This window comes from Moschus berezovskii, chromosome 5 (genome assembly GCF_049115385.1).
Source record: "Moschus berezovskii isolate FMDL1 chromosome 5, NW_MosBer_1.0, whole genome shotgun sequence".
In the NCBI taxonomy this organism is placed as follows: Eukaryota; Metazoa; Chordata; class Mammalia; order Artiodactyla; family Moschidae; genus Moschus; species Moschus berezovskii.
Window position 1 is genome coordinate 110,239,561 of NC_142464.1, and position 26,734 is coordinate 110,266,294.

At 39.3% G+C, this 26,734-nt stretch overlaps 1 protein-coding gene across 5 annotated transcripts in view; it reads left to right on the top strand.

Annotated features, from left to right (window-relative positions):
• The window catches only part of ARHGAP24 (Rho GTPase activating protein 24), a 571,970-nt gene that overhangs the window by 466,578 nt on the left and 78,658 nt on the right, over nucleotides 1-26,734 (top strand). For all 5 annotated transcript variants that reach the window (XM_055434021.2, XM_055434025.2, XM_055434023.2 and 2 more), the window contains one exon: nucleotides 25,483-25,605. In XM_055434021.2, the coding sequence (XP_055289996.1) occupies nucleotides 25,483-25,605 (123 nt within the window). The remainder of the gene's footprint in view (nucleotides 1-25,482; nucleotides 25,606-26,734) is intronic.

The following is a 26,734-nucleotide window of genomic DNA, read 5'->3' on the forward strand; positions in this document are numbered from 1 at the left end:
GCTTCTCTTCTCAGGAATCTTCTAATCATGGAGCAGTTATTTGCAAACAGTGAGCCTGGAAAAAGATGGCAGGATTGGTTTTGGCCAATAGGCAGCCATGGCAGGAGACAAATTGGAGGTGAGATAGAAGTGTGAGATCAGAGTATTTATTTCCCTGACTCCTTAGCTCTGGGGTTGCATTGAGTTAGCTCTGTATTTTGGCCTAATCCAATGAGAAAACTATAAGGATGGGAACCTAGTTCTATTATCCATGCAAGTTAGTCTCTCTGGGCAGGAGTCTGGATGGAAAAGTGCAGAGTGTGTCTGAAGGGACTCATGGGCAATATCTGACAGATTATCTCTTGATGGAGCCTGCCTGATACTTGAAAATTTATAACACTAAGAGTAATATTTTCTTTAAAACTTATAGTAAACACAGATTTTTAATTCAGTTAAGTCAAATGCCTGTGTCATGCCACTCGACTTTAATAACAAAATGTTACGTGTACTATGCCAGAAAAGAAAGAAAGTGAAGTCACTCAGTTGTGTCCAACTCTTTCCGACCCCATGGACTATAGCCTACCAGGTTCCTCCATCCATGGGATTTTCCAGGCAAGAATACTGGAGTGGGTTGCCATTTCCTTCTCCAGTAGATACATTCAAAGTGCTGTGGAAGTCAGGGAGGGAGGAATCAACTTTATTTGGAAAGGCAGCAGGGTTTCTCCTTTGGCTAAGATCTGTTATTGTTCTAATGAAGAAAACAGGAAGGAGATACTATACAGAGAGGACAAGATGATTCCTGAAAGAGCATAGCATGGTTCTGAAGAAATCAAGAATAATAGGAAAAGAAAATTGGCCTTTGGGGTTAAACTGAAAGCAGTTCAAACCCCAGCTCTATTTATTCAGTTCAGTTCAGCTCAGTCGCTCAGTCGTGTCCGACTCTTTGCGACCCCATGAATCACAGCACACCAGGCCTCCCTGTCCATCACCAACTTCCGGAGTTCACTCAAACTCATGTCCATCGAGTCAGTGATACCATCCAGCAGCTGGTAAATGAACAAAACCTCTCTGATGCTCAGTTTTTATCATCTGTAAAAGACACATAGTAATTCTTACCTCACAAGTTACTTTTATTGATTAAATGAGACAATGTATGAAAATTACCAATCAGTTCAGTTCAGTTCAGTCGCTCAGTTGTGTCCGACTCTTTAGTTATATTTAATTGTTAGGAGTACTCCCTTTAGACACAGAGACTATTATGTCCAAATTCTTATTCTAGATTATAAATAATAACCTGTTATTAGGCTAAGAAACTATAGATAAAAAGGCAAACAAACCAATAAGCAACAAGAATTTACCATATAGTACAGGGAACTATTTTCGATATCTTATAATAATCTGTAATGGACAAGAATGTGAAGCTGTTCATCTGAAAATAACCACAATATTATACTTCAACTAGTTAAAAATTTTTAAAAGAGCAAACAAATCATCAACAAAATAACTTTCTAACTTGGATTCACATGGTAACTTTTGTCTTGGGTGGTGGATCACTTACAATAGTCGGTAAGTTATTCCACCATTTCTCGTGTATGGCTGTTCTCTGCTGGCATCTATTGATAGTTTGGGTACTGAATAATTTCCCCATTTTTGCTCATTTCTTCCTTTTAAATATGTTGTAAACCGTAAAGAAGTCTTCATGGTGGGCTTCAATATACTCTAGGTCAAGCTTGTATGCATATTGTGCATGCATGAATGTGTGCTAGGTTGCTTCTATTGTGTCCAAGTCTTTGTGACCCTATGGACTGTAGCCTTCCAGGCTCCTTTGTCCATGGGGTTTTTCAGGCACGAAAACTGGAGTGTGTCGCTATGCTCTCCTCCAGGGGATCTTCCCAACCCAGGGATTGAACCCATGTCTCTTAAGTCTCCTGCATTGGCAGACAGGTTCTTTACCACTCGTACCACCTGGGAAGCCCCTACATCCATATTAAAGAGTAATAAATGATAATGTTCAGTGAATGGAGTCATGTAAGTGTTTAATCTTCTATTACGTTATTCAAGAAAGATCTTTCAGCAACTCTCATAGCTAGTTCTCGCTTACTTTCTTCACATCTTCTGAAAAGGGTCAGATTTCTCCATTATCTAGAATATTGAATTTGCTAACTTTGAGGTGTTTATGATCTCTACTGAAGAGAAACTCAGTGACCTTGATTTAGTCTTGCTTTCAATTACGAAGCTTTATTCTTCAGTAAATGGCTTTATATCCCTTTTCTTTTTCTGTCTTGATACATATGTATAAAGAGATGTGTATCTGTATCTATAGACTCACTTTATTCTCTTGCCCTGACAGCCCACCTACCACACAAAAGATCAGGATATACAGCATATATCTATTACCTCTTTGGTTCCTTTTGTACATTATATTTGAAAAAAATATTATTGTATTTCTCATTGTTTTTTTTTTTTTATTTTGAATCTTGCTTCTAGTTTAACAATAAAATATACCCATCGATCCGCCAATCTGTATTCAGAGTTTAGTCAGATTTAGGTTGATAATTATATATGAATTAGACTACATGCCCCCAAACAGCAACTGGTTTACTGACTTCAAATGCTACTTCAGACAACCGAGGGTATTCATTAAATGTTAATTAATAATGGTATGCTGAGCTGAATTGACTTGTGGATTCTGGCTGACTGCTCTTCAATTTAAAATTATGAGATGCATAGCATCAATCTATCAGCAGGCAGGATCAATTTTAATTTATTGCATGTGTCTAGAAAATTGTAGAGCTTTAAGAATTCAAAGAGGTGGATATTGTACTAGATATGAAAGATAATATATTACCAAAAAATGAATGCAGTGTGAAAGATCTGAGAGTTTTTTCTAGGGGCTTTTCCTTGCCTTTGTTCCTCTTTAAATTCTCATTTGGACTCAGTTATCCAATATTCATGCAAAAGTGAGGTGGCATTTTTTTTTTTACTTTTTAACATATTTGTGGATTAGTGAATAATTATGAGAACTTGGAACATTCTGTTGTTGTCCTAAGTGAACATTATACTTCTCTTTGCAAAGGATGGTCACTGTTTTTTAAGGTTTTGGAAGTAGTTGCAGATTATTTTGAGAAGTAGAAAGGAATCCTTGAAATACTCTAAGTTTTTCTGGCTTCATGATGGTTCTCTCAAGATGGTTCTCACTTGTATAAGTGGTATATGACTCCATATTTATGTTTCAGCCTGCAAATGGTTATGGGAGCCATAGTTTTAAGGGAGACTTTCAGATTTTCATTCATTTGCTAACTTAATGATACCAAAAATTATGAAATTGACTTTTTAAGAAACCCAAGAAAACCTTTCTATAATAATTCTGATATAATTAGCCAGATTCGATCTAATTTGGAGTAAACAGAAAGTTTGCTATTTTAGTAAGATAGATTTGATGTGTTTCTGAGCTTTAAAATTAGTGTCCACTCAAGACTTTAAAAAAAATCATTTAAGAGGGGGTGCTGGGCTTCGCTATGGAGGAGCCTGGTAGGCTGTAGTCCATGGGGTCGCTAAGGGTCGGACATGACTGAGCGACTTCACTTTCACTTTTTACTTTCACACATTGGAGAAGGAAATGGCAACCCACTCCAGTGTTCTTGCCTGGAGAATCCCAGGGACGGGGGAGCTTGGTGGGCTTCCGTCTATGGGGTCACACAGAGTCGGACACGACTGAAGTGACTTAGCAGCAGCAGCTGGGCTTCCCTGGTGGCTCAGAGAGTAAAGAAACCACCTGCAGTGCAGGACCCAGGTTCAATCCCTGAGTCAGGAAGATCCCCTGGAGAAGGGAATGGAGACTCACTACAGTATTCTTATCTGGAGAGTTCCAGGGACAGAAGAGCCTGGCAGGCTACAGTTCATGAAGTCACAAAGAGTCACACAAGACTGAGCGACTAACACTTTTACTTTTTCTTAGGCAAACATTCCTCAATACTGTGGTGGTATACTTTAGTTTCTAAGTCATGTCCGACTCTTGCAACCCCACGGACTGTAACCCACCAGGCTTCTCTGTCCATGGGATTCTCCAGGCAAGAATACTGGAGTGGGTTGCCATTTCCTTCTCCAGGGGATCTCCCCAACCCAGGGATCAAACCTGGGTCTCCTGAATTGCAGGCAGATTCTTTATCATGTGAGCTACAACCCAAGAATAATTGTATTTAAATTAGTATTCCGTTAATTAAAGATGTAGAACCCTAGAGTTTTCTGAGCCTTCAATTGTAGTTCCAGTTTTTCCTATTAGTAAATTATCTTATGATTAAAAATAACTTGTATATGTTTTTGCTTAAAGCTCAATAAACACGAATTTGACAAATTAGATTTCTGCTGCCGTTCATGGGGTTGCAAGGAGTCGGACACGACTGAACGACTGAACTGAATTGAAGCAACTGAACTGAACTGAAATAAACATTGTCAAAGAGTCAGGACATGACTGAGAGACTGAGCAACAATAACAAAAGATACTACTTGAAATCCCTGTATCATTTTAAATTGTACAATATATTTAATTCTCATTAGTAATTAGTACTTCTGTCACCTCCCAAGGCAGTCACAGAGATCTACCAAAATCTTTCCAAGGATAATGAATACTTGCCAACCTATTATATTTAAGCATTTAGATTCCATAAATATTTTTCTTTCAAAAATTCTGAAGTTAGTTAAATTCTGTCAGCACATACTCTGCTTGGCTTTAAATCATCTCTTCACCAACTGATTTACTTTGAAGTGATCCTACACCTTCCTTTAATAATAAAATTTCCTATATGACTTATTAATCCTGATTGTAATGCTTATTATATTGATTATATTGAAAACTGATGCACTGACTTATCATAGGGCTTCTCTGATAGCTTAGTTGGTAAAGAATCTGCCTGCAGTCCAGGAGACCCCGGTTCAATTCCTGGGTTGGGAAGATCCCCTGGAGAAGGGAAAGGCTACCCACTCCAGTATTTTGGCCTGGAGATTTCCATGAACTATACAGTCCATGGGGTCGCAAAGAGTCGGACATGACTGAGCAACTTTCACTTTCAACCTATCATAAGTAGTGAAAATTTTTAATTCCAGAAAATTTGAAAGGAAATTCAACTTTTTGAAATGTGTAAGACTGAATTACTATGAAGTCTTGCCTGCAAGGAGTTAAATTTTAAAGAATAGATCAAATGATCTATAATCAACCTGAATGCAGTTATGAATATATTCATATGTGTTTATTTTGAAAGAAATCATCCTAAAATGTGTTCATGTCACCAATATGAAAACTAAAAATGAAATTCTGTGTTGCATAGCCCTTCTGATAGTGTTAACCATTCTAAATTTGGATTAAGAAGCAGATATGGAAGACTATTCTTTATAGGAACTCCTATGTCTGTAGTCAGTTTGAGAGCAATATATGTCCTTCTATCCCTACTCCTTCTGTAGGATCATGGAATTAATTAGAATGGGACAATTAAGTGACACCTCTAACCCCAGACACTATGTGAACATACAGAGTCTTTTCACCATTCATTGTGGAAACTGCTTAAACTTAAGGAAATCATAGAATTAATGTGTAATATATTTATGGCTCAGTGGTAAAGAATCTGCCTGTAGTGCAGGAGATATGGGTTCGGTTTCTGGGTCAGGAAGATCCCCTGGAGAAGGAAATGTCAACCCACTCCAGGATTCTTGCCTGGAGAATCCCATGGATAGAGGAGCCTGGTGGGCTACAGTCCATGGAGTCACAAAGATTTGGACACGACTGAGAGACTAAGCAACAACAAAAATATTTATATCCAGTGAGTTAGGAAATTATTCCCAGGTATCCTTGCCAGTGGACGTGATAATAGTTTCAGAATACAAAGATCTTGTCTGTTTAGGCTTTTGACACATTATACAAATATGTGTTCTTTGAAGTAGTGTCTTTACCTGAAAGCCTAGGTTCAAATTCCAGATCCTTAAGACAAATTTTATCTTACCCTCCCAAGCATATATACATGAAAGCTCATGAAAACAGAAAATTCATAAAGTGTGGGAAATAAAGCACAATGTACAGTTGAGCTCTTCTGATCATGAAGTTAATTTTAGCTGCTTAAGAGAACAACTCTACGAAGAAAGCTGATCGCCGAAGAATTGCTGCTTTTGAACTGTGGTGTTGGAGAAGACTCTTGAGAGTCCCTTGGACTGCAAGGAGATCCAACCAGTCCATTCTAAAGGAGATCAATCCTGGGTGTTCATTGGAAGGACTGATGCTAAAGCTGAAACTGCAATACTTTGGCCACCTCATGCAACGAGTTGACTCACTGGAAAAGACTCTGATGCTGGGAAAGGTTGGGGGCAGGAGGAGAAGGGGACGACCAAGAATGAGATGGCTGGATGGCATCACCGACTCTGTGGACATGAGTTTGAGTGAACTCCGGGAGTTGGTGATGGACAGGGAGGCCTGGCGTGCTGTGATTCATGGGGTCGTGGAGAGTCGGACACGACTGAGCGACTGAACTGAACTGAAGAGAACAACATTGAAACCTAAATAAAAGAGTTATTCTTAATTTCACACTATCACAATGATTACTAGTTGTCATTTGTTGAGTGAAATAATTTAATTTTTAGTTATGCATTGTAACATTTTAAATATCAATTCTTTTGTTTATATCAAAACACATTTTATGTAATTGCTGCTATGTAAAGTTGGGCAATTAGCATTTGTGGCAATTAAAATTAATAGCATATAAAGAATATTATCCCAATTAAGTTGCCAGAAGTTTCCTATTGAGCAAATAAACTGAAAATTGTGTTCAAGTAAAGACAGTAAAATTTAACTTTAAAAAATGACTTTTCCACATAACCTTCAGTCAGTTCGGTTCAGTCGCTCAGTCGTGTCTGACTCTATGCGATCCCATGAATTGCAGCATGCCAGGCCTCCCTGTCCATCACCAACTCCCAGAGTCCACCCAAACCCACGTCCACAGAGTCGGTGATGCCATCCAGCCATCTCATTCTCTGTCATCCCCTTCTCTTCCTGCCCCCAACCCCTCCCAGCATCAGGGTCTTTTCCAATGAGTCAGCTCTTCGCATGAGGTGGGCCAAAGTATTGGAGTTTCAGCTTTAGCATCAGTCCCTCCAATGAACACCCAGGACTGATCTCTTTTAGAATGGACTGTCTGGATTTCCTTGCAGTCCAAGGGACTGCATAACCTTAGTCCCTCCTTATGTTGCTCTGAGGAAGAGATGTGAGGAAAACAGCTACTCTGTCACTTCTTTTTCTTTCAGTGCTTCTCTCCTAGATGTTTTATATATTTTGAAATTAATACACTTTGGGCAAAAATGCATTATATCCATTTTCAAGCCTTAGTAAAGATTCTAATAAGAGTGAGAAATTTTTATTTTCATTTTTTTATTGGAGTGCAGTTGCTTCACAATGTTGTGTTAGTTTGCAGTGTACAATGAAGTGAATCAGATATTTGTGTACATATATGCCTTCCCTCTTGGACCACCTTCCCAGCATTCTGCCACTCCCCCACCCCACCCCTCTACATCAGCACAGAGCACAGAGCTGAGCTCCCTGTGCTGTGAGCAGCTCCCATTAGTTAGCTATTTTACACATGGTCGTGTATATATGTAAGTCCCAATCTCCCAACTCACCCTACTCCTCCTCCCACCACCGTGTCTACACCGCTGTTCTCTACATCTGCATCTCTGTTCCTGCCCTGCAAGGTTCATCTACACCATTTTCCTTTAGAATGGACTGGTTGGATCTCAAAGAGTCGGACACGACTGAGTGACTGAACTAAACTGAACTGATACCATTTTCCTAGATTCCACGTATGTGCATTAATACATCATTTATTTTTCTCTTTCTGACTTATTTCACTCTATACAGCCACTATGGAGAAGAGAATGGAAATTCCTTAGGAAACTAAAAATAGAACTATCATATGACCCAGCAGTCTCACTACTGGGCATGCACTCTGAGAAAACCATAATTCAAAAGGATACATGCACCCCAGTGTCCATTGCAGCGCTATTTACAATAGCCAGGACATGAAAGCAACCTAAATGGCCAGGGACAGATGAGTGGATAAAGACAGTGCGGTACATAATACACGACAGAATGTTAATCATCCATTAAAGGGAATGAAATTGGGATTTGTAGAGATGTGGGTGGACCTAGAGTTTGTCTCAAAGATGATGAGAAATTTTGAACACAGCTTTAAAGAAATATAGATGAATCTTTAAACGTCTTCTCTGTTACATCATCAATTTTCCCTCTCCAGTGAATAATTCCAGTTCAGTTCAGTTCAGTTCACTCGCTCAGTCGTGTCCGACTCTCCGCAACCCCATGAATCACAGCACGCCAGGCCTCCCTGTCCGTCACCAACTCCCGGAGTTCACTCAAACTCATGTCCACAGAGTCAGTGATGCCATCCAGCCATCTCATTCTTGGTCGTCCCCTTCTCCTCCCGCCCCCAACCCTTCCCAGCATCACAGTCTTTTCCAGTGAGTCAACTCGTTGCATGAGGTGGCCAAAGTATTGGAGTTTCAGCTTTAGCATCAGTCCTTCCAATGAACACCCAGGATTGATCTCCTTTAGAATGGACTGGTTGGATCTCCTTGCAGTATAAGGGACTCTCAAGAGTCTTCTCCAGCACCACAGTTCAAAAGCATCAATTCTTCGGTGATCAGCTTTCTTCACAGTCCAACTCTCACAATCATACATGACCACGGGAAAAACCATAGCCTTGGCTAGATGGACCTTTGTTGGCAAAGTAATGTCTCTGCTTTTTAATATATTGTCAAGGTTGGTCATAACTTTCCTTCCAAGGAGTAAGCGTCTTTTAATTTCATGGCTGCAATCAGCATCTGCAGTGATTTTGGAGCCCAAAAAAATAAAGTCTGACACTGTTTCCACTGTTTTTCCATCTATTTCCCATGAAGTGATGGGACCAGATGCCATGATCTTTGTTTTCTGAATGTTGAGCTTCAAGCCAACCTTTTCACTCTCCTCTTTCACTTTCATCAAGAGGCTTTTGAGTTCCTCTTCACTTTCTGCCATAAGGGTAGTGTCATCTGCATATCTGAGGTTATTGATATTTCTCCCAGCAATCTTGATTCCAGCTTGTGCTTCTTCCAGCCCAGTGTTCCTCATGATGTACTCTGCATATAAGTTAAATAAGCAAGGTGACAATATACAGCCCTGACGTACTCCTTTTCCTATTTGGAACCAGTCTGTTGTTGCATGTCCAGTTCTGACTGTTGCTTCCTGACCTGCATACAGGTTTCTCAAGAGGCAGGTCAGGTGGTCAGGTATTCCCATCTCTTTCAGAATGTTCCACAATTTATTGTGATCGACACAATCAAAGGCTTTGGCATAGTCAATGAAGCAGAAATAGATGCTCTTCTGGAACTCTCTTGCTTTCTCCATGATCCAGTGGATGTTGGCAATTTGATCTCTGGTTCCTCTGCCTTTTCTAAAACCTGCTTGAACATCTGGGAGTTCATGGTTCACATATTGCTGAAGCCTGGCTTGGAGAATTTTGAGCATGACTTTACTAGCGTGTGAGATGAGTGCAATTGTGCGGTAGTTTGAGCATTCTTTGGCATTGCCTTTCTTTGGGATTGGAATGAAGACTGACCTCTTCCAGTCCTGTGGCCACTGCTGAGTTTTCCAAATTTGCTGGCATATTGAGTGCAGCACTTTCACAGCATCATCTTTCAAGACTTGAAATAGCTCAACTGGAAATCCATCACCTCCACTAGCTTTGTTCGTAGTGATGCTCTCTAAGGCCCACTTGACTTCACATTCCAAGATGTCCGGCTCTAGGTCAGTGATCACGTTATCGTGAATATCTTGGCTGTGAAGATCTTTTTTGTACAGTTCTTCCGTGTATTCTTGCCACCTCTTCTTAATATCTTCTGCTTCTGTTAGGTCCATACCATTTCTGTCCTTTATCGAGCCCATCTTTGCATGAAATGTTCCCTTGGAATCTCTAATTTTCTTGAAGAGATCTCTTGTTTTTCCTATTCTGTTGTTTTCCTCTTTCTTTGCATTGATCACTGAGGAAGGCTTTCTTATCTCTCCTTGCTATTCTTTGGAACTCTGCATTCAGATGCTTATATCTTTCCTTTTCTCCTTTGCTTTTTGCTTATCTTCTTTTCACAGCTATTTGTAAGGCCTCCTCAGACAGCCATTTTGCTTTTTTGCATTTCTTTTCCATGGGGATGGTCTTGGTCCCTGTCTCCTGTACAATGTCACAAACCTCTGACCGTAGTTCATCAGGCACTCTATCAATCAGATCTAGTCCCTTAAATCTATTTCTCACTTCCACTGTATAATCATAAGGGATTTGATTGAGGTCATATCTGAATGGTCTAGTGGTTTTCCCTACTTTCTTCAATTTAAGTCTGAATTTGGCAATAAGGAGTTCATGATCTGAGCCACAGTCAGCTCCTGGTCTTGTTTTTGCTAACTGTATACAGCTTCTCCATCTTTGGCTGCAAAGAATATAATCAATCTGATTTCAGTGTTGACCATCTGGTGATGTCCATGTGTAGAGTCTTCTCTTGTGTTGTTGGAAGAGGGTGTTTGCTATGACCAGTGCGTTCTCTTGGCAAAACTCTATTAGCCTTTGCCCTGCTTCATTCCGTGCTCCAAGGCCAAATTTGCCTGTTACTCCAGGTGTTTCATGACTTCCTACTTTTGCATTCCAGTCCCCTATAATGAAAAGGACATCTTTTTTGAGTGTTATTTCTAAAAGGTCTTGTAGGTCTTCATAGAACCGTTCAACTTCGGCTTCTTCAGCGTTACTGGTTGGGGCATAGGCCTGGATTACTGTAATATTGAATGGTTTTTCTTGGAAACGAACAGAAATCATTCTGTCATTTTTAAGATTGCATCCAAGTACTGCATTTCGGACTCTTTTGTTGACCATGATGGCTACTCCATTTCTTCTAAGGGATTCCTGCCCACAGTATTCCAGTAAGAATATAATATTCTGAAATATTTCTCCTTTTAAATCCCTTTAATCCTCACAACTCCCCTGCTCACCCATCACCACCCCTATTTTGTCGCTCCTCTGTATGTTAAAATGCCTAGAAGACTTGTTTACGTTGGCCGTTTCTGTTTTCTCTCTCCCATAGTGTAAGCCCCTCAGTCATGTCCAAATCTTTGGAAAAGACTCTGATGCTGGGAGGGATTGGGGGCGGGAAGAGACGGGATGACAGAGAATGAGATGACTGGATGGCATCACCAACTCGATGGACATGAGTTTGAGTGAACTCCAGGAGTTGGTGATGGACAGGGAGGCCTGGCGTGCTGTGATTCATGAGGTCGCGGAGAGTTGGACACGACTGAGTGACTGAACTGAATTGAACTGAACTGAATGTAATGTAGCCCACCAGGCTCCTCTGTCCATGGACTTCTCCAGGCAGGAATACTAGAGTTTATTGCCATTTCCTTCTCCAGAAGATCTTCCTGACTCAAGGATCAAACCCATGTCTCTTGTGTCTCCTGCACTGACAGGCAGATTCTTTACCACTGCACCACCTGGATTTTCTTTTTCAAATTCTTTTCCCATTTAGGTTATCTTAGAATACTGAGCAGAGTTCCCTGTGCTGCCATACAGTAGATCCTTGTTGGTTATCTCATTTTTATTTATTTATTTATGGACATACCACTGGATTATGGTATCTTATCAAAGACTCAACCCAGCTTCCTGGCAATGAAAGTCCAGAGCCTTGAACACTGGACAACCAGAGAATTCTCTGGTTATCTGTTTTAAATATAGCAGTTTGTACATGTCAGTTTCTTCCATGATCTGATGAACACATTCCAATGATGATTTTATTTGTGTTGGCCTAGTCAATCTTTCAAGGTCACCAATAAGCTCCATGCTGTCTAATCTGTGACCCCTGCTTCCCCTAATTTAGTGGTCTATACTTAACTCCTCATCTTCTTGAATGCCCTTGACAACATTTGACTCACCTGATCACTTTCTTTACTTAACCCCTCTTGCTCCTCTTCCCATCATCTCAATCTGATTCCTTTTCTTAATCTCTATAAATTGGAGCTCACTTGAACTTTTTTGCTCTAGTCTAGCTACAGTATTCCCTGGGGACCTCATCCAGTTCTATATCTTTTTATGTTATCACACTGATGACTTCCAAATCTGTATCTTCAGTCAAGATCTTTCCCATGAACTCCAGCCTTTGTTTTGTTCCCTGCTATATCCTCAGAAGAGTGACACAGTACAGGTGCTTGATCAATATTAATTGAATAACTGAATGAATGTTCTGTTTTATTTCTCAGGGTAGCTGTAGAAACCTAGTAAAATCAGGAGATAAAAGTAATTTACCTTGAAATTGTCGTAATATTATTCATCCTGCATTTTTGCATTATTCAAAAATGATAAAAGCAGTAGGATATGAGAGGATTTGGGTGGGGGGGGGGATGCTTACCCAGTGGCTCAGAGGTAAAGAATCTGCCTGCAGTGCAGGAGATGCAGAGATGTGGGTTGGATCCCTGGGTCAGGAAGATCCTGGGGAGGAGGAAATGGTCACCCACTCCAGTATTGTTGCCTGGAGAATCCCATGGACAGTGGAGCCTGGTGGGCAATAGTCCATGGGGTCACAAAAGAGTCAGACACAACTGAGCGACTAAACAACAAGATGAGAGGATTTTTATAATTTTTTCAAGTTTCTAATCTAGATTTTCAAAAATGGTATGTCTCCCCAAATTCAATGTTTTGTTTCATTCTTCAGACTCTGAGAACCAAGAAAAGAGATATAATGAATCTGTATTCAAGCGCAAAAATAAATGCTCTAATGTTTACTCTGATAAAAGCATAGTATCTTTAATGCATGAGGCCCACAAATTTGATAGACTCAGTAATTCCAACTTGAATGACAGGTCCCTGCAAAACTAGTTGCAGAGTGTTAATCATTTACAATGCAAATAAGCAATTAGATAAGTTATATAATTCATAGCTTTAAAGCTTAACACTTTCTGACTTAATGGCTGTCAATGAAAGAATAAGATATGGATGCAAGCTAATACAGTGAATGCAGTTGAAACGCATAGTTCTAAAATTATAAGTTCTGCCTGTTATAACAAATTCTCTTGTTATTGTTCAGTCACTAAGTCATGTCTGGCTCTTTGCAATCCGATGGAGTGCAGCACTCCAGGCTCCCCTGTCCTCCGCTATCACATGGAGTTTGCTCAGACTCATGTCCATTGAGTTGGTGATGCTATCTATCCTTCTCATCCTCTGCTGCCTCCATCTCCTTTTCCTTTCCGTCTTTCCCAGCATCAGGGTCTTTTCCAATGAGTCAACTTTTTGTATCAGGTGGCCAGAGTATTGGATCTTCAGCTTCAGTATCAGGCCTTCCAGTGAATATTCATGGCTGATTTCTTTAAACTTTATGGTGCATCAAAATCTTCTGGCAAGCACCTTAAAACACAGGTTACTGGGTCCCACCACCACTGTTGCTCATTCAGCTGGGCTTGGGACCAAGTATTTGCATGTCTAACAAGTTCTCTTATTTGGGTTTCACTTACCTTGGTCGTGGAGCATCTCTTCACAGCTGCTCCAGCAAAGTGCAGCTGCTGTACCTTACCTTGGACGCGGGGTATCTCCTCAAGGCTGCCCCTCCTGACCTTGAGTATGGAGTAGCTCCTCTCGGCCCTCCTGTGCCCAAGCAGCCACCGCCTCTTGGACGTGGGACAGCTTCTCTCGGCCACCGCCCTAACCTTGGGCATGGGGTAGCTCCTCTTGGCCACGATTCTGCACGTGGTCGGTTGCGCCGCCGGAGCCGGCGTCTCTCGCGTCTGCACCGCTGGAGCTGGCGTCTCCTAGATAGCATATTAAAAAGCAGAGACATTACTTTGCCAACAAAAGTCCGTCTAGTCAAGGCTATGGTTTTTCCAGTGGTCATGTATGGATGTGAGAGTTGGACTGTGAAGAAAGCTGATCGCCGAAGAATTGATGCTTTTGAACTGTAGTGCTGGAGAAGACTCTTGAGAGTCCCTTGGACTGCAAGGAGATCTAACCAGTCCATTCTAAAGGAGATCAATCCTGGGTATTCATTGGAAGGACTGATGCTGAAGCTGAAACTGCAATACTTTGGCCACCTCATGCGACGAGTTGACTCACTGGAAAAGACTCTGATGCTGGGAGCGATTGAGGGTAGGAGGAGACTGGGACGACAGAGAATGAGGTGGCTGGATGGCATCACCGACTCGATGGACATGGGTTTGAGTGAACTCTGGGAGTTTGTGATGGACAGGGAGGCCTGGCATGCTGTGGTTCATGGGGTCGCTAAGAATCGGACACGACTGAGCGACTGGACTGAACTGAACTGAACAAGTTCTCAGTTGTTTCCTATTATTCTCTTGGACAGATACGAGTTTCATTACACTTTGAGAAATGCTGCAATAAAAAGTTTATTGTTATGTTCATGTGGAATATAAAATTCAATATAACTCCAAAACATTTCTCCAAAATTTCCCAATATTCCCCAATATTAAAGTCATCAATTATACTGTTAAGGGACCTCCCTATTGAAGAACACTTTTCATTTTAGATTCATTCAAGGAAAAACCTCTCTGCCTTGCTTTTTAAACTGTGAGTGGCATTTCATTTGCTACGACTTGTAGATTATTGCATCAGGACTTGCTTTCATTTATAACTTCCATCTGTATCACCACTATCAGAGTAACTCTGATCCGAATATACATGTCATTTATTCTCGTTGCATTGCCTGCCTTCTATGTCAATCAGATAAGATTTTTAATTCATTGATCTCCCAAAGTAAGCCAAGCTAAATTAAAAGGCAAACATCTACATATTTTGGTTCTTCCAAAGAAATGTTCTACTTTAATTTCTCAGAAGTTTTCATCAGCAGAATTTAATTAGATACTGTGAAGAAAGTGACTAGATCCTGAATCTTTGACACAAGTGAGTCAAAATATATTGTTGGATTTAAATTGAGCTTCTATTGACTGCTCAGTGCAATCTGGAAAACAGCTACCCAAAATGTAAAAAATTGCATCATTTTTTATAGTTAATGTACTCAGCACAAATAGTAGGTCTTTGAAAGAATGAGTCCAAGAAATGTGGAAAATTAGAGGAAATATGAACTGTCTGTTTAAGTTTTTAAAATTTTAATTAATCATTTGAAAGTAAATGTATCACAATTGTGCTTTTAAAACATGACCACTATGAAAATTAACATTTCCTTAAAAGATAAATCAATGGTTACTTTTCTATAAAAGGACTTTACTTAAGTATAGTCGGAATATATGTATATAATTTTTTTCAAAAGTAAGCTTTGTTGTTCAGTCCCTCAGTCATACCTGACTCTTTGCGACCCCATGGACTGCAGCATGCCAGGCTTCTCTGTCCTTCACCATCTCTGGGAGTCTGCTCAAACGCATGTCCATTGAGTCAGTGATGCCATCCGCCATCTCATCCTCTGTCATCCCCTTCTCCTCCTGCCTTCAGTCTTTCCCTCATCAGGGTCTTTTCAAATGAGTCAGCTCTTCGCATCAGGTGGCCAAAGTATTGGAGCTTCAGCTTTAACATCAGTCCTTCCAATGAATATTCAGGACTGATTTCCTTTACAATGGACTGGTTGGATCTCCTTGCAGTCCAAGGGACTCTCAAGAGTCTTCTCCAACACCACAAGTCGAAGGCATCAATTCTTCGGCGCTCAGCCTTTTTTATTGTCCAGCTCTCACATCTGTACATGACTACTGGAAAAACCATAGCTTTGACATAGTTTTAGTCAGAATGTATGTATACTTTTCAAAAGTAAGCTACTTTCCTGCATTTTAAAGGATTCAAATTATAAATGTTTAATTAATTTATCTATAATTTATTTATTTATATTTAATTAATTGATTTGTTTGAATTTTACATGGCAGTGGGGCTTCCCGGGTAGTGCAGTTGGTAAAGAATCTGCCGGCCAGTGCAAGAGACACAGGAGACGCAGGTTCAAATCCTGGATCAGGGAAGATCCCCTGGAGAAGGAAATGGCAACCACTCCAGTATTCTTGCTGGGAAATCCCGTGTATAGAGGAGTCTAGTAGGCTACAGTCCATAGGGTCACAAAAAGTTAAACATGACTAAGCAGGCATGCAATGATACATGGCAGTTAGAGCAGCAGGGTACTCTATGTCCCAAGCACTATACAACATATTTTGTGGTATTACTTATCCGATCAATTCACAATAATGCTAAGAAGCAGGTTCTCATCACCCTCAGTTAAAGCTGAGGGATCTCATAGCTAGTTAGTGAGTAATTTGAACTTGAATCTGGCTTCTCTGTCTTAACTCTTAACCACTTTTCAGTACTTCTTCATAAGCACATATCTGTCTTTGCAATTTGATCCAGGCATCACTTTTGCTCTGATAGTCACATATTTGGACATTTCTTGGAGTGAAGCCTGTAGAAAGGTAATCAGAAATCATTTGTACTGTATAGAATTTTTAGGTCAATGCTTTCTATATCTGTAGCTGGATAACCATGATGGTATGATCACTCACCTAGAGCCAAACATCCTGGAGTGTAAAGTCAAGTAGGCCTTAAGAAACATTACTACAAACAAAGCTAGCGGGTGATGAAATTCCAGGCTAGTTATTTAAAATCCTAAAAGACGATGCTGTTAAAGTGTTGTATTCAATATGTTAGCAAATTTGGAAAGTCCAGCAGTGGCCACAGGACTGGAAAAGGTCAGTTTTCATTCCAGTCCCAAAGAAAGGCAATGTCACAGAATTTCAAACTAATAGACAATTGCACTTATTTTACATGCAAGTAAGGTTATGCTCAAAATCTTTCAAACTTGGCTTCAACAGTATGTGAACCAAGAACTCTCAGATGTACACTTTGGATTTATAAAAGGCAGAGGAACCAGAGATCAAATTGCAACATCCGTTGGATCATAGAGAAAGTAAGGGAATTTCAGGAAGATATCTACTTCTGCTTCACTGACTATGCTAAAGCCTTTGACTGTATATCCAGACAACAAACTGTGGAAAATTCTTAAAGAGATGGGAAGACCAGACCAACTTACCTGCCTCCTGAGAAACCTGCATCCAGGTCAAGAAGCAATAGCTAGAACCAGACATGGAACAACAAACTGGTTCCAAATTGGGAAAGGAGTACATCAAGGCTGTATATTGTCACCCTGCTTATTTAACTGACATGCAGAGTACATCATGCAAAATGCCAGGCTGGATGAATCACAAACTGGAATCAAGATTGCAGGGAGAAATATCAATAACCTCAGATATATAGATGACACCACCTTGATGACAGAAAACAAAAAGGAACTAAAGAGCCTCTTGATGAAGGTGAAAGAGGAGAGTGAAACAGCTGGGTTAAAACTCGACATTTAAAAAGAAAACAAAACTAGGACCATGGCATCTGGTCCCACCACCTCACAGCAAATAGAAGGGGAAAAAGTGGCAGCAATGACAGATTTTATTTTCTTGGGCTCCAAAGTCACTGCAGATGGTGATTGCAGCCATGAAATTAAATATGCTTACTCCTTGGAAGGAAAACTATGACAAACCTAGATAGCATATTAAAAACCAGAGTCATCACCTTACTGACAAAGGTCCGTCTAGTCAAAGCTCTGGTTTTTCCAGTATTCATGTATGGATGTGAGAGTTGGACCATAAAAAAGGCTGAGTGCTGAAGAATTGATACTTTAGAAATGTGCTGAAGACAGACACTTGAGAGTCCCTTGGACTACAAGGAGATCAAACCAGTCCATCCTAAAGAAAATCAACCCTGAATATTCACTGGAAGAACTGATGTTGAAGCTGAAGCTCCAATACTTTGGCCACCTGATGCAAACAGCCAACTCACTGGGAAAGACCTTAATGCTGGGAAAGATTGAAGGCAAAAAGGAAAAGGGGATGACAGAGGATGAGATGGTTAGATATCATCACAGACTCAATGAACATGAATTTGAGCAAATTCCAGGAGATAGTGAAGGACAGGGCGGCCTGGTGTGCTGCAGTCTGTGGGGTTGCAAAAAGTCAGACATGACTTTGTGACTGAACAGCAACTAGCCAAGTATAGACAGACTCTCAAAATAAATCATTTATAAATATTATTAGAAAATTTTAGAAATGTACCATAAATAATAAATATCAATCATAATTGGTTAATAAATGTGCATTACAGCTGTTTTCAGCTTACACATAATGTAGCTATATGTGATAGGATGATTCCTTCTCCCAAAGAGAATATGATCTAGTAAGGCGTATAAGAAGTATGTAAAACAGTATTATAAAGTAGTCATGAAATTAAAATGTCACATTAATATTATTATAATGTAGGACATTTAGTAATGTGTTTGCTGTGTCCTGACAGCAGACTACAAACAGAATGATGGTACAGCCTTCGGCCTTTAATTAATTCTCATTTTCTTATTTAGGAGTATTAAAATTTTGAAAATCTCATTAAAGATTAATGTAAAGTTTCTGTTGACAAAATGCTTTGAAATTTTGCCACTCTGATATTTTTGAAATTAACCTTGGAGGAAAAAATACTTGTAAAAATTATGATTAGTAAAGCATACCAAAACTCTTAATTTTCAGAGAACAATAACTCTACAATACACATGAAAAAATGAAAATGATATTGAATGTGAGGCCAATTTATTCTCTGGCCTTATTTTGTAAATTACATGCTATTTTATTATTTTTTGTTGTTGTTTATTGAGATGATTGTATCCATCAGTTCAGTTCAGTTCAGTTCAGTCGCTCAGTCGTGTCTGCCTCTCCGTGACACCATGAATCACAGCACGCCAGGCCTCCTTGTCCATCACCAACTCCCAGAGTTCACTCAAACTCATGTCCACAGAGTCGGTGATGCCATCCAGCCATCTCATTCTCTGTCGTCCCCTTCTCCTCCCGCCCCCAAACTTTCCCAGCATCAGAGCCTTTTCCAGTGAGTCAACTCGTCGAATGAGGTGGCCAAAGTATTGCAGTTTCAGGTTTAGCATCAGTCCTTCCAATGAACACCCAGGATTGATCTCCCTTAGAATGGACTGGTTGGATCTCCTTGCAGTCCAAGGGACTCTCAAGAGTCTTCTCCAGCACCACAGTTCAAAAGCATCAATTCTTCGGCAATCAGCTTTCTGCACAGTCCAACTCTTACATCCATACTTGACCATGGGAAAAACCATAGCCTTGACTAGACGGACCTTGGTTGGCAAAGTAATGTCTCTGCTTTTTAATATACTATCAAGGTTGGTCATAACTTTCCTTCCAAGGAGTAAGCGTCTTTTAATTTCATGGCTGCAATCAGCATCTGCAGTGATTTTGGAGCCCCAAAAAATAAAGTCTGACACTGTTTCCACTGTTTTTCCATCTATTTCCCATGAAGTGATGGGACCAGATGCCATGATCTTTGTTTTCTGAATGTTGAGCTTCAAGCCAACCTTTTCACTCTCCTCTTTCACTTTCATCAAGAGGCTCTTGAGTTCCTCTTCACTTTCTGCCATAAGGGTGGTGTATCCATAGAAACCTACAATTTGTTGCTTATAGTTCACAGGACACTGGTTGTTTTCCAAATGTCATTCTCTATAAAAGGGAAGAAATGTTTTTCTATTTCAGTAACTTTCCACTGATGTGCTTCATAATTTACTTTTTATCTTGCAATTTATCATTAGAGTTCTACTGCTACTGAAGACTCAGACTAAATGTTGAAGAAAACAACCCTTAAAAAATTAAGACCTTGGAGTCATATGTGTAAAAATTAATAACCCTACTTGAAACACTTAAATACTTTCTGTAAGCTCTAATTAAATTGGTAGTACACTAGGTCTCAGTCTGAACTGATTTGTAATTGGAAATGAGGAAACATTTTGCCATTGAAATTATTAACAGTATCAGAGATGTTCACCGAAATGTCCTCAGGTCTGTACTATGAACTCTGCTTGGAAACTGAAACCAAATGTTTCCCTTGAGCAAGTTGTTTTAAAGTTTAAGCAGGAACAAGTAGTTTACTGTGTATCTTTAAAAGTTTGTTTACTTGAGCTGATACCCATATAATATTTCACTTCTGATCATTTTTCTTTTAAGTTCATAATTTTGACAATTTACAGTTAATTCTCCAAGGAAAAAATAACCTACCTTGGTGACTACTTTTGGAAATTTCCACACAATAAATTCAGTGAAATATTCTTTTAAATATAGTCTTTAAGAAAGGTAGCAGTCTATTTTACTGAGAAAGTCCTAGTTACATGACACAGCCTATACTTTGAATAATGCTGGTCTGCTGTCCCAAATCCTCTCTTGGGAATGTACTCAGGGATGTATTTTGGGAAAGAGGGAGAAGAGGTTATAGGTAAATAACCTACTGAGAATTCTGAAAATTCAAAATTGAACAATTTTAAGCAGTACTGAATGAAGTTAGCCATAATTACCTTCAGCTCACCTGGAATTTTTGCTGATTAATGCTTTCACGAGCATACAATTTTTGTCATTTCTTCTTTGCAATAATTTCTTTCTGATGATAAAATAATACATGGTAGAACATCTAGAGTAATGTATGTATTATAAAATAACACATGGCTGAACATCTGGAAAATACAGAAAAGTACCAAAAGAGAGCAAAAATTTTCCAATCCTAGCATTCACAGATAATCATCATTAAAATTATTGTGTATTTCAATCTAGTATCTTATTTATCTGGCTTTCTACCTATATGAAAATAGAGCTATCATATGTGTATATATATAATTTGCACATTCTCTTGTGTATTAAAAGTTCATATTAATAAATATTCTTCAAAATCTTGTTTTAGTGATTTCATCATAGGGAATATTATCCATATTCCTATCAACAGTGAGCATATATATCTCAGTATACCATTCCCAATATTTCTCTTAAATATTTAAAATCTTTGCAGAGGTTTTCATCAAAAGTGTGATCTTTTAAATTATTATTTTGTCATTATAAGAGTGGTTAAAGTTTCCATGTAGTAAATATTTGTATTTCTTTTTTGAATTAACTGTACATCTACTTTGGGCTTCCACCATGGCTCAAGGGTAAAGAATCCACCTGTAATACAGAGACATAGGAAATGTGGGTTCTGTCTCTGGGTAGGAAAGATTAATTGGAGGAGGAATTGGCAGCCCACTCCAGTATCCTTGCCTGGCAAAAATCCCAGAGGAGTCTGGTGGGCTACAGTCCATGGGGTCACAAAGAGTTGGACACGACTAAGCGACTAACACACACACACATACACGCTTGAATTTTACAGTAAGCTTTTTCTTAATCTATTAAGTTCATTAGGCTTTTCTTAATCTACTTTTTAATTTTTGCAAAAGTTAATCATGCCAATTATTTTATTTTGGGGAAGGAAAAACTTCATATTAAATGCAAATATACAGAAGATCCCAATGAAATGTACACATACTTTCAATTACATATAAACAAGTAAAGTTGAATTATGTGACCTACTTGGTTAATTTAAAATCAAATGCTTGAAGTGTTAACACTAGCACCAAAGCATTGGTACCAACCGAAGTTAATATCTAAAAGGTAGTTTTAAAAAACAAAAATAGCACTGTATAGACATTTATGTTCAAGCAGAGTTTATGAATGGAAAATGTATACTGGTTATATTATAATATATATACACATATACATGGATTGAAGATGACTATAATACTATCACTGGTGATAGTTACATCTTAAGGCTGAGTTTTAAAATTTCACCTTTTGAAAGAATTTTAAGTTAAATGGTTAAATGGAACATTAAAAGTGAAACTTGATCCAAATCCTTGAAAGTCAACATTGATAAATTGTCTTTGAGTCCCTGCAATTGCAATGCACAGTATCAGAACAGTACTCTCAGAACACAGTACCCTCAGAACTGAAGGATTATGAATTAGGAACAGATGACTTCTCCAGTTAGAAATCATGTAACTTTAGTGCAGAGAATTTAGTTCATATCTATATAAATGTCTCCAATTGTTTTAATCACATTCTTAGCAATGAGTCTTTTATTTCCACTGAGACCCATAGAGAAAAGTCTTTTGAAATCTTCTTCCCCCTCTTCTGCTAATTCAACTGAAGAATCAAGATCTATATCCATGTGTGAAATTCACAGGTGGGATTTTGTATCTGTTATTGACAGTCAAAATGAGATTCAGGGTCAGACACACAACATCACTGGCAGAGATAGAGAATCCAATGAAAAGTCAGGGGATAGTGGCCAGTAGTGCTTATTATTCCCTTTTTTCCCTGCTTTCAGGCAGAAACACACTCCACTGGCTGTCGCTCACTCTCATTACTAGGACTGTCTCTGCCAGGGTTGGGAGTGACACAGCAGGATATTGCGGTCTGAATTGCTAAGCATCCTCCAGGCAAAGACAATAATTAAAATATTCTGATTTCAAAATAGTAATTTTTTTAATAAGTGGATCAGATTCATAATAAAGTTTTAGTATTGCGCCATGCCAAATGAAGCATCTTTTTCTTTTGTCATTTAGTTCTTTCTGCTACTTACGTCATACAGTCATGCATATGCATATTCAGTTCAGTTCAGTCGCTCAGTCGTGTCCGACTCTTTGCGACCCCATGAATCACAGCACCCCAGGCCTCCCTGTCCATCACCAAATCCCGGAGTTCACTCAAACTCATGTCCATCGAGTCGGTGATGCCATCCAGCCATCTCATTCTCTGTCGTCCCCTTCTCCTCCCGCCTCCAATCTTTCCCAGCATCAGAGTCTTTTCCAGTGAGTCAACTCATCGCATGAGGTGGCCAAAGTATTGCAGTTTCAGCTTTAGCATCAGTCCCTCCAATGCACAACGAGATGTGTGGTAAATTTTCCTACAGGGAAGATCCCCTGGAGAAGGGCTTGACAACCCACTCCAGTATTCTTGCTTGGAGAAGCTCATGGTTAGAGGAGCCTGGCAGGCTACAGTCCATGGGGTCACAGAGAGTCGGGCATGACTGAAGTGACTTAGCAAATTTTCCTACATGTACAGTATACAATTTGAATGTGCATTGTTATATATCAAAGAAAGATAGCCTTCTAAAAAAAAGCCTCCTGTGTATGTATATTTTTGACTAATTGTTCCTAAGCCGTTAGTAGCATATTCAACTTGTTGTGTATCTTTGAGGTCAAATTAGATGTACTATGTCCCTTTAGAATTTGTAGATATAGGAGACAGTTAAATGAGAATGAATGTTTTCAGAATTTCTCTTTCAGCCTAACAGTACTAGTACTTTAACTTCGTTTCATTTGATTTTCACAAAAAATTATTAGAGACTATTATTTCTAAAGCATGACTAAAAATACTGAGTTTCCAGAAGTTATGTGATTTCCCAGAAGATACACTGCTAATAGAAAATAGAATTGCGGTTTCAGCAGGGTTTTCTCTGATATCCTGAACGTATACTTTCTCAGATACAAGTAACTTAAAGTGAGGATTGACCTAGGATAGACCTAGAAGTGTAAAAGGGTCATTGTTTTCCTAATTGTGAGTTGTCCTTTTCAAAGTGAAAAGGCTCCTCTTGTTTATTCAAGAGATTTGTAAACTTTAGGAAACTAATTGGATGTTGTCCCTCACTGCCCCCTGCCACCCCTGAATTCAATTGTATTGAAATGTAAGACACCAATGCTGGCATTTCTACTGATTGGCTTAAAGTTATTTCATTTCTCTAACCTCTCACCTGTTCTGTTAACTTGCATCATGCTAGAAACATCACATTTCTCAACCTAGAACATTTGTATAAAATTCAGAGAACACAGACCCAAATGTCTAGAGTTTTCTGAGCTTTGCAATTGAGGCTGGATGTGAAAGAATAGGGAGTGGTGGGACTTGTAAATTGGAGCCTCAAGCTCCTCATAAAGGAGCTGTTTCGAGCTCCTTCAGTTGCAAGGTGTGACAGCCAGCTCTCAGAACTACAGGGCTGTGAATTAGAACAGCTGGTATCTGCTCTGATCACTTACAAACAAATGACAACAATGTCTTAAACAAATAAAACACTGGGTATGAATTCATCCAAGCCAAGGCTACACCTTTCCAGCACTTAGTGCAAATTAAATTGTGCATAGATAGTTTGAGCACCTTAGAAATTGAATAATACTGACATATTATCAGAACTCAGAATTAAGTATTTAGTGATTCAATTTCTTAATTATTCCTTCTGTGAACAATGAGAGTCATGAATAAAGAGAGTGAAGCAGTGCAGTCTCAGAGACTTGTTTTCAGAATACTCCTTTAAGCATAAAAATGTTTCTGCGACCACTAGCATTTCAAGATTGATTTCAGAGATTATATAGGTTTTAAAGTGTATGTGTTGTCTTTCCGGGAGGGGAAGGAGGAAATAAGAGAAACTAACAAGCAAGTAGTTATGTACGGATGTGAGAACTGGACCGTAAAGAAGGCTGAGAGCCAAAGAATTGATGCTTTTGAACTGTGGTTTGGAGAAGACTCTTGAGGGTCCCTTGGACGGCAAGGAGATCCAACCAGTCAATCCGAAAGGAAAGCAACTCTGAATATCATTGGAAGGATTGATGCTGAAGTTGAAGCTATTCTTTGGCCACCTGAAGCAAAGAGCCAACTCATTGGCAAAGACCCTGATGCTGGGAGAGATTGAAGACAGGAAGAGAAGGAAGTGACAGAGGATGAGATGGTTGAAGGACATCACCAACTCAGTGGACATGAGTTTGAGCAAACTCCAGGAGATAGTGAAGGTCAGGAAAGCCTGACATGCTGCAGGTTATGGGATTGCAAAGAGTCAGACACAACTTAGCACCTGAACAACAAGCAAAGAGTTACTGCTGAGGTTTCCTAAAGCTCACTCTCAGGTGGGAGGGCCATTTGGGGTGTTGATTTGGCCATTGTGACTGGCCAGGCTTCTGTCTTCTTTTGTTTGTCCCCCTGAAAGTGTGATCAAGGGGAAGAGGCTCCCCCTTCCAGCACAGAAAAATAGAGGAGAAAGAGGAGAAACCTCTGGGTCAGATTTTCACAAGTGGCTCTTGCCCTCTCCTGGGACTCTTGTTCTCAACCATGATGTCCTGGTGGCCTCCCTGTGTGTGCCGAGCAAAGGCAGGCCGTTCAGCTCTTGCTTGGAATGGAAGCTCAGGCTCTGTGGACCACTTCTCCATCTTTCATTTTGCTTTTGCTGTTTTTCCTTATTCAGCAGGGCAGTGTGAATAGACTGGATTATGAGTTAATGCAGGCCTATGGGCTGTTGCTAGGACAAAAAGCTAGGCTTTGTTTGGGGAATGACATTTGTTTGCTGGCTTTCTCTTGGAAACATAAGAGCCTTTCCCTTTTAAGCAGATTCTTTTTTTCCCCCATGCTGAAACCATGGTAAATATTTTCAATTCATTGGGTAGAACCTAGTGCTAGCTGCATTAGGTACAGTTTATGTTTCAGGGATTCATCGGAGGCAGCTGATGAGGAAACTTTGGCTGAGCACACACTCATGTGTAACTGTTCCTGTCTTTTTACAGGAGGTGATAGAGATCGAATGACAGCCAATCATGAGAGCTATCTCCTTATGGCGAGCACCCAGAATGATATGGAAGACTGGGTCAAGTCCATCCGCCGAGTCATCTGGGGACCATTTGGAGGAGGTGAGTATATTTTAAAATCATGGAAAAACAGGAAGGTTGGCCAAACCTGTTCATCCTTTCCCCGAGCCAGTGTCATTATCAGCTCCTACTTTAACGTAAATGAATGTTAAAATAAGTAGTAAACTACTTATTTGTTTTTAGACACATATCTAAGTAACTTCTAGATGATTGCATGTGTGCTGTGTAGCTTCAGTGGTGTCCAATTCTTTTGCGACCCCTTGGACTGTAGTCCACAAGGTTCCTCTGTCCATGGGATTCTCCAGGCAAGAATATTGGAGTAGGGTGCCATTTCCTACTCCAGGGGATCTTCCCAACTCAGGGATCGAACCCGTGTCTCTCATGTCTTCTGCATTGGCAGGAAAGTTCTCTACCACCAGCACCACCTGGGAATTTGGATCAAATATCATTAGTAACCAAATTTCTTCCATGAATACTTTGAATTATAAAAAGAGATAATACTTTTATTTTAGATTGTTCCTTTTTATACTGTACTAACAATATTTATGACCCTGATACCATAAATGTGGATTAGTTAATAGCATGTAGATACAGGAGAAAAAGCATTTTGTGTGTTACTTTTGGATGAGATTTCAGCCCCCAGATGCTCAGTGGTATCAAATAGAAGTGGCTAAGCATTGAGTAAGAATCTGCTAATTAACAGAGTTAGAAGAACAAATCTTTGAAATCAGGAAAGCATTTGTGGATTGGATAATGTTTTTTTTAAAAAAGATCATATTTATGCAGTGTAAAGAATGCATATATGAAGAATGAGTTATGTGGTGCTGTGAATAGAGCTAAAAGAAGGAAGGATGGATAAAAGATGTGACCTTTTCTGTTAAGTATTATAAAATAGATTAATATAAACAGAAAAACATATTTCAAGAGAAAGTTCAGTAAATGGAACCAAATAGACAAGGATTCCAAAATATTCATCTATAACTAACACGTATTTCTAAGAATGTAAAACCTAATTATTTTATGTTGATGTAGTTAAAATAGATGGCACAAATCAAATTCATATTTAATAAAGCAATTGCAACTTTTATATTTATTTTATATTCTCTTTTGTGTATTGTCTGTACCCTGAATTCAGATGTGAAATGCTTTTCCCTTAACATATCAGATACTT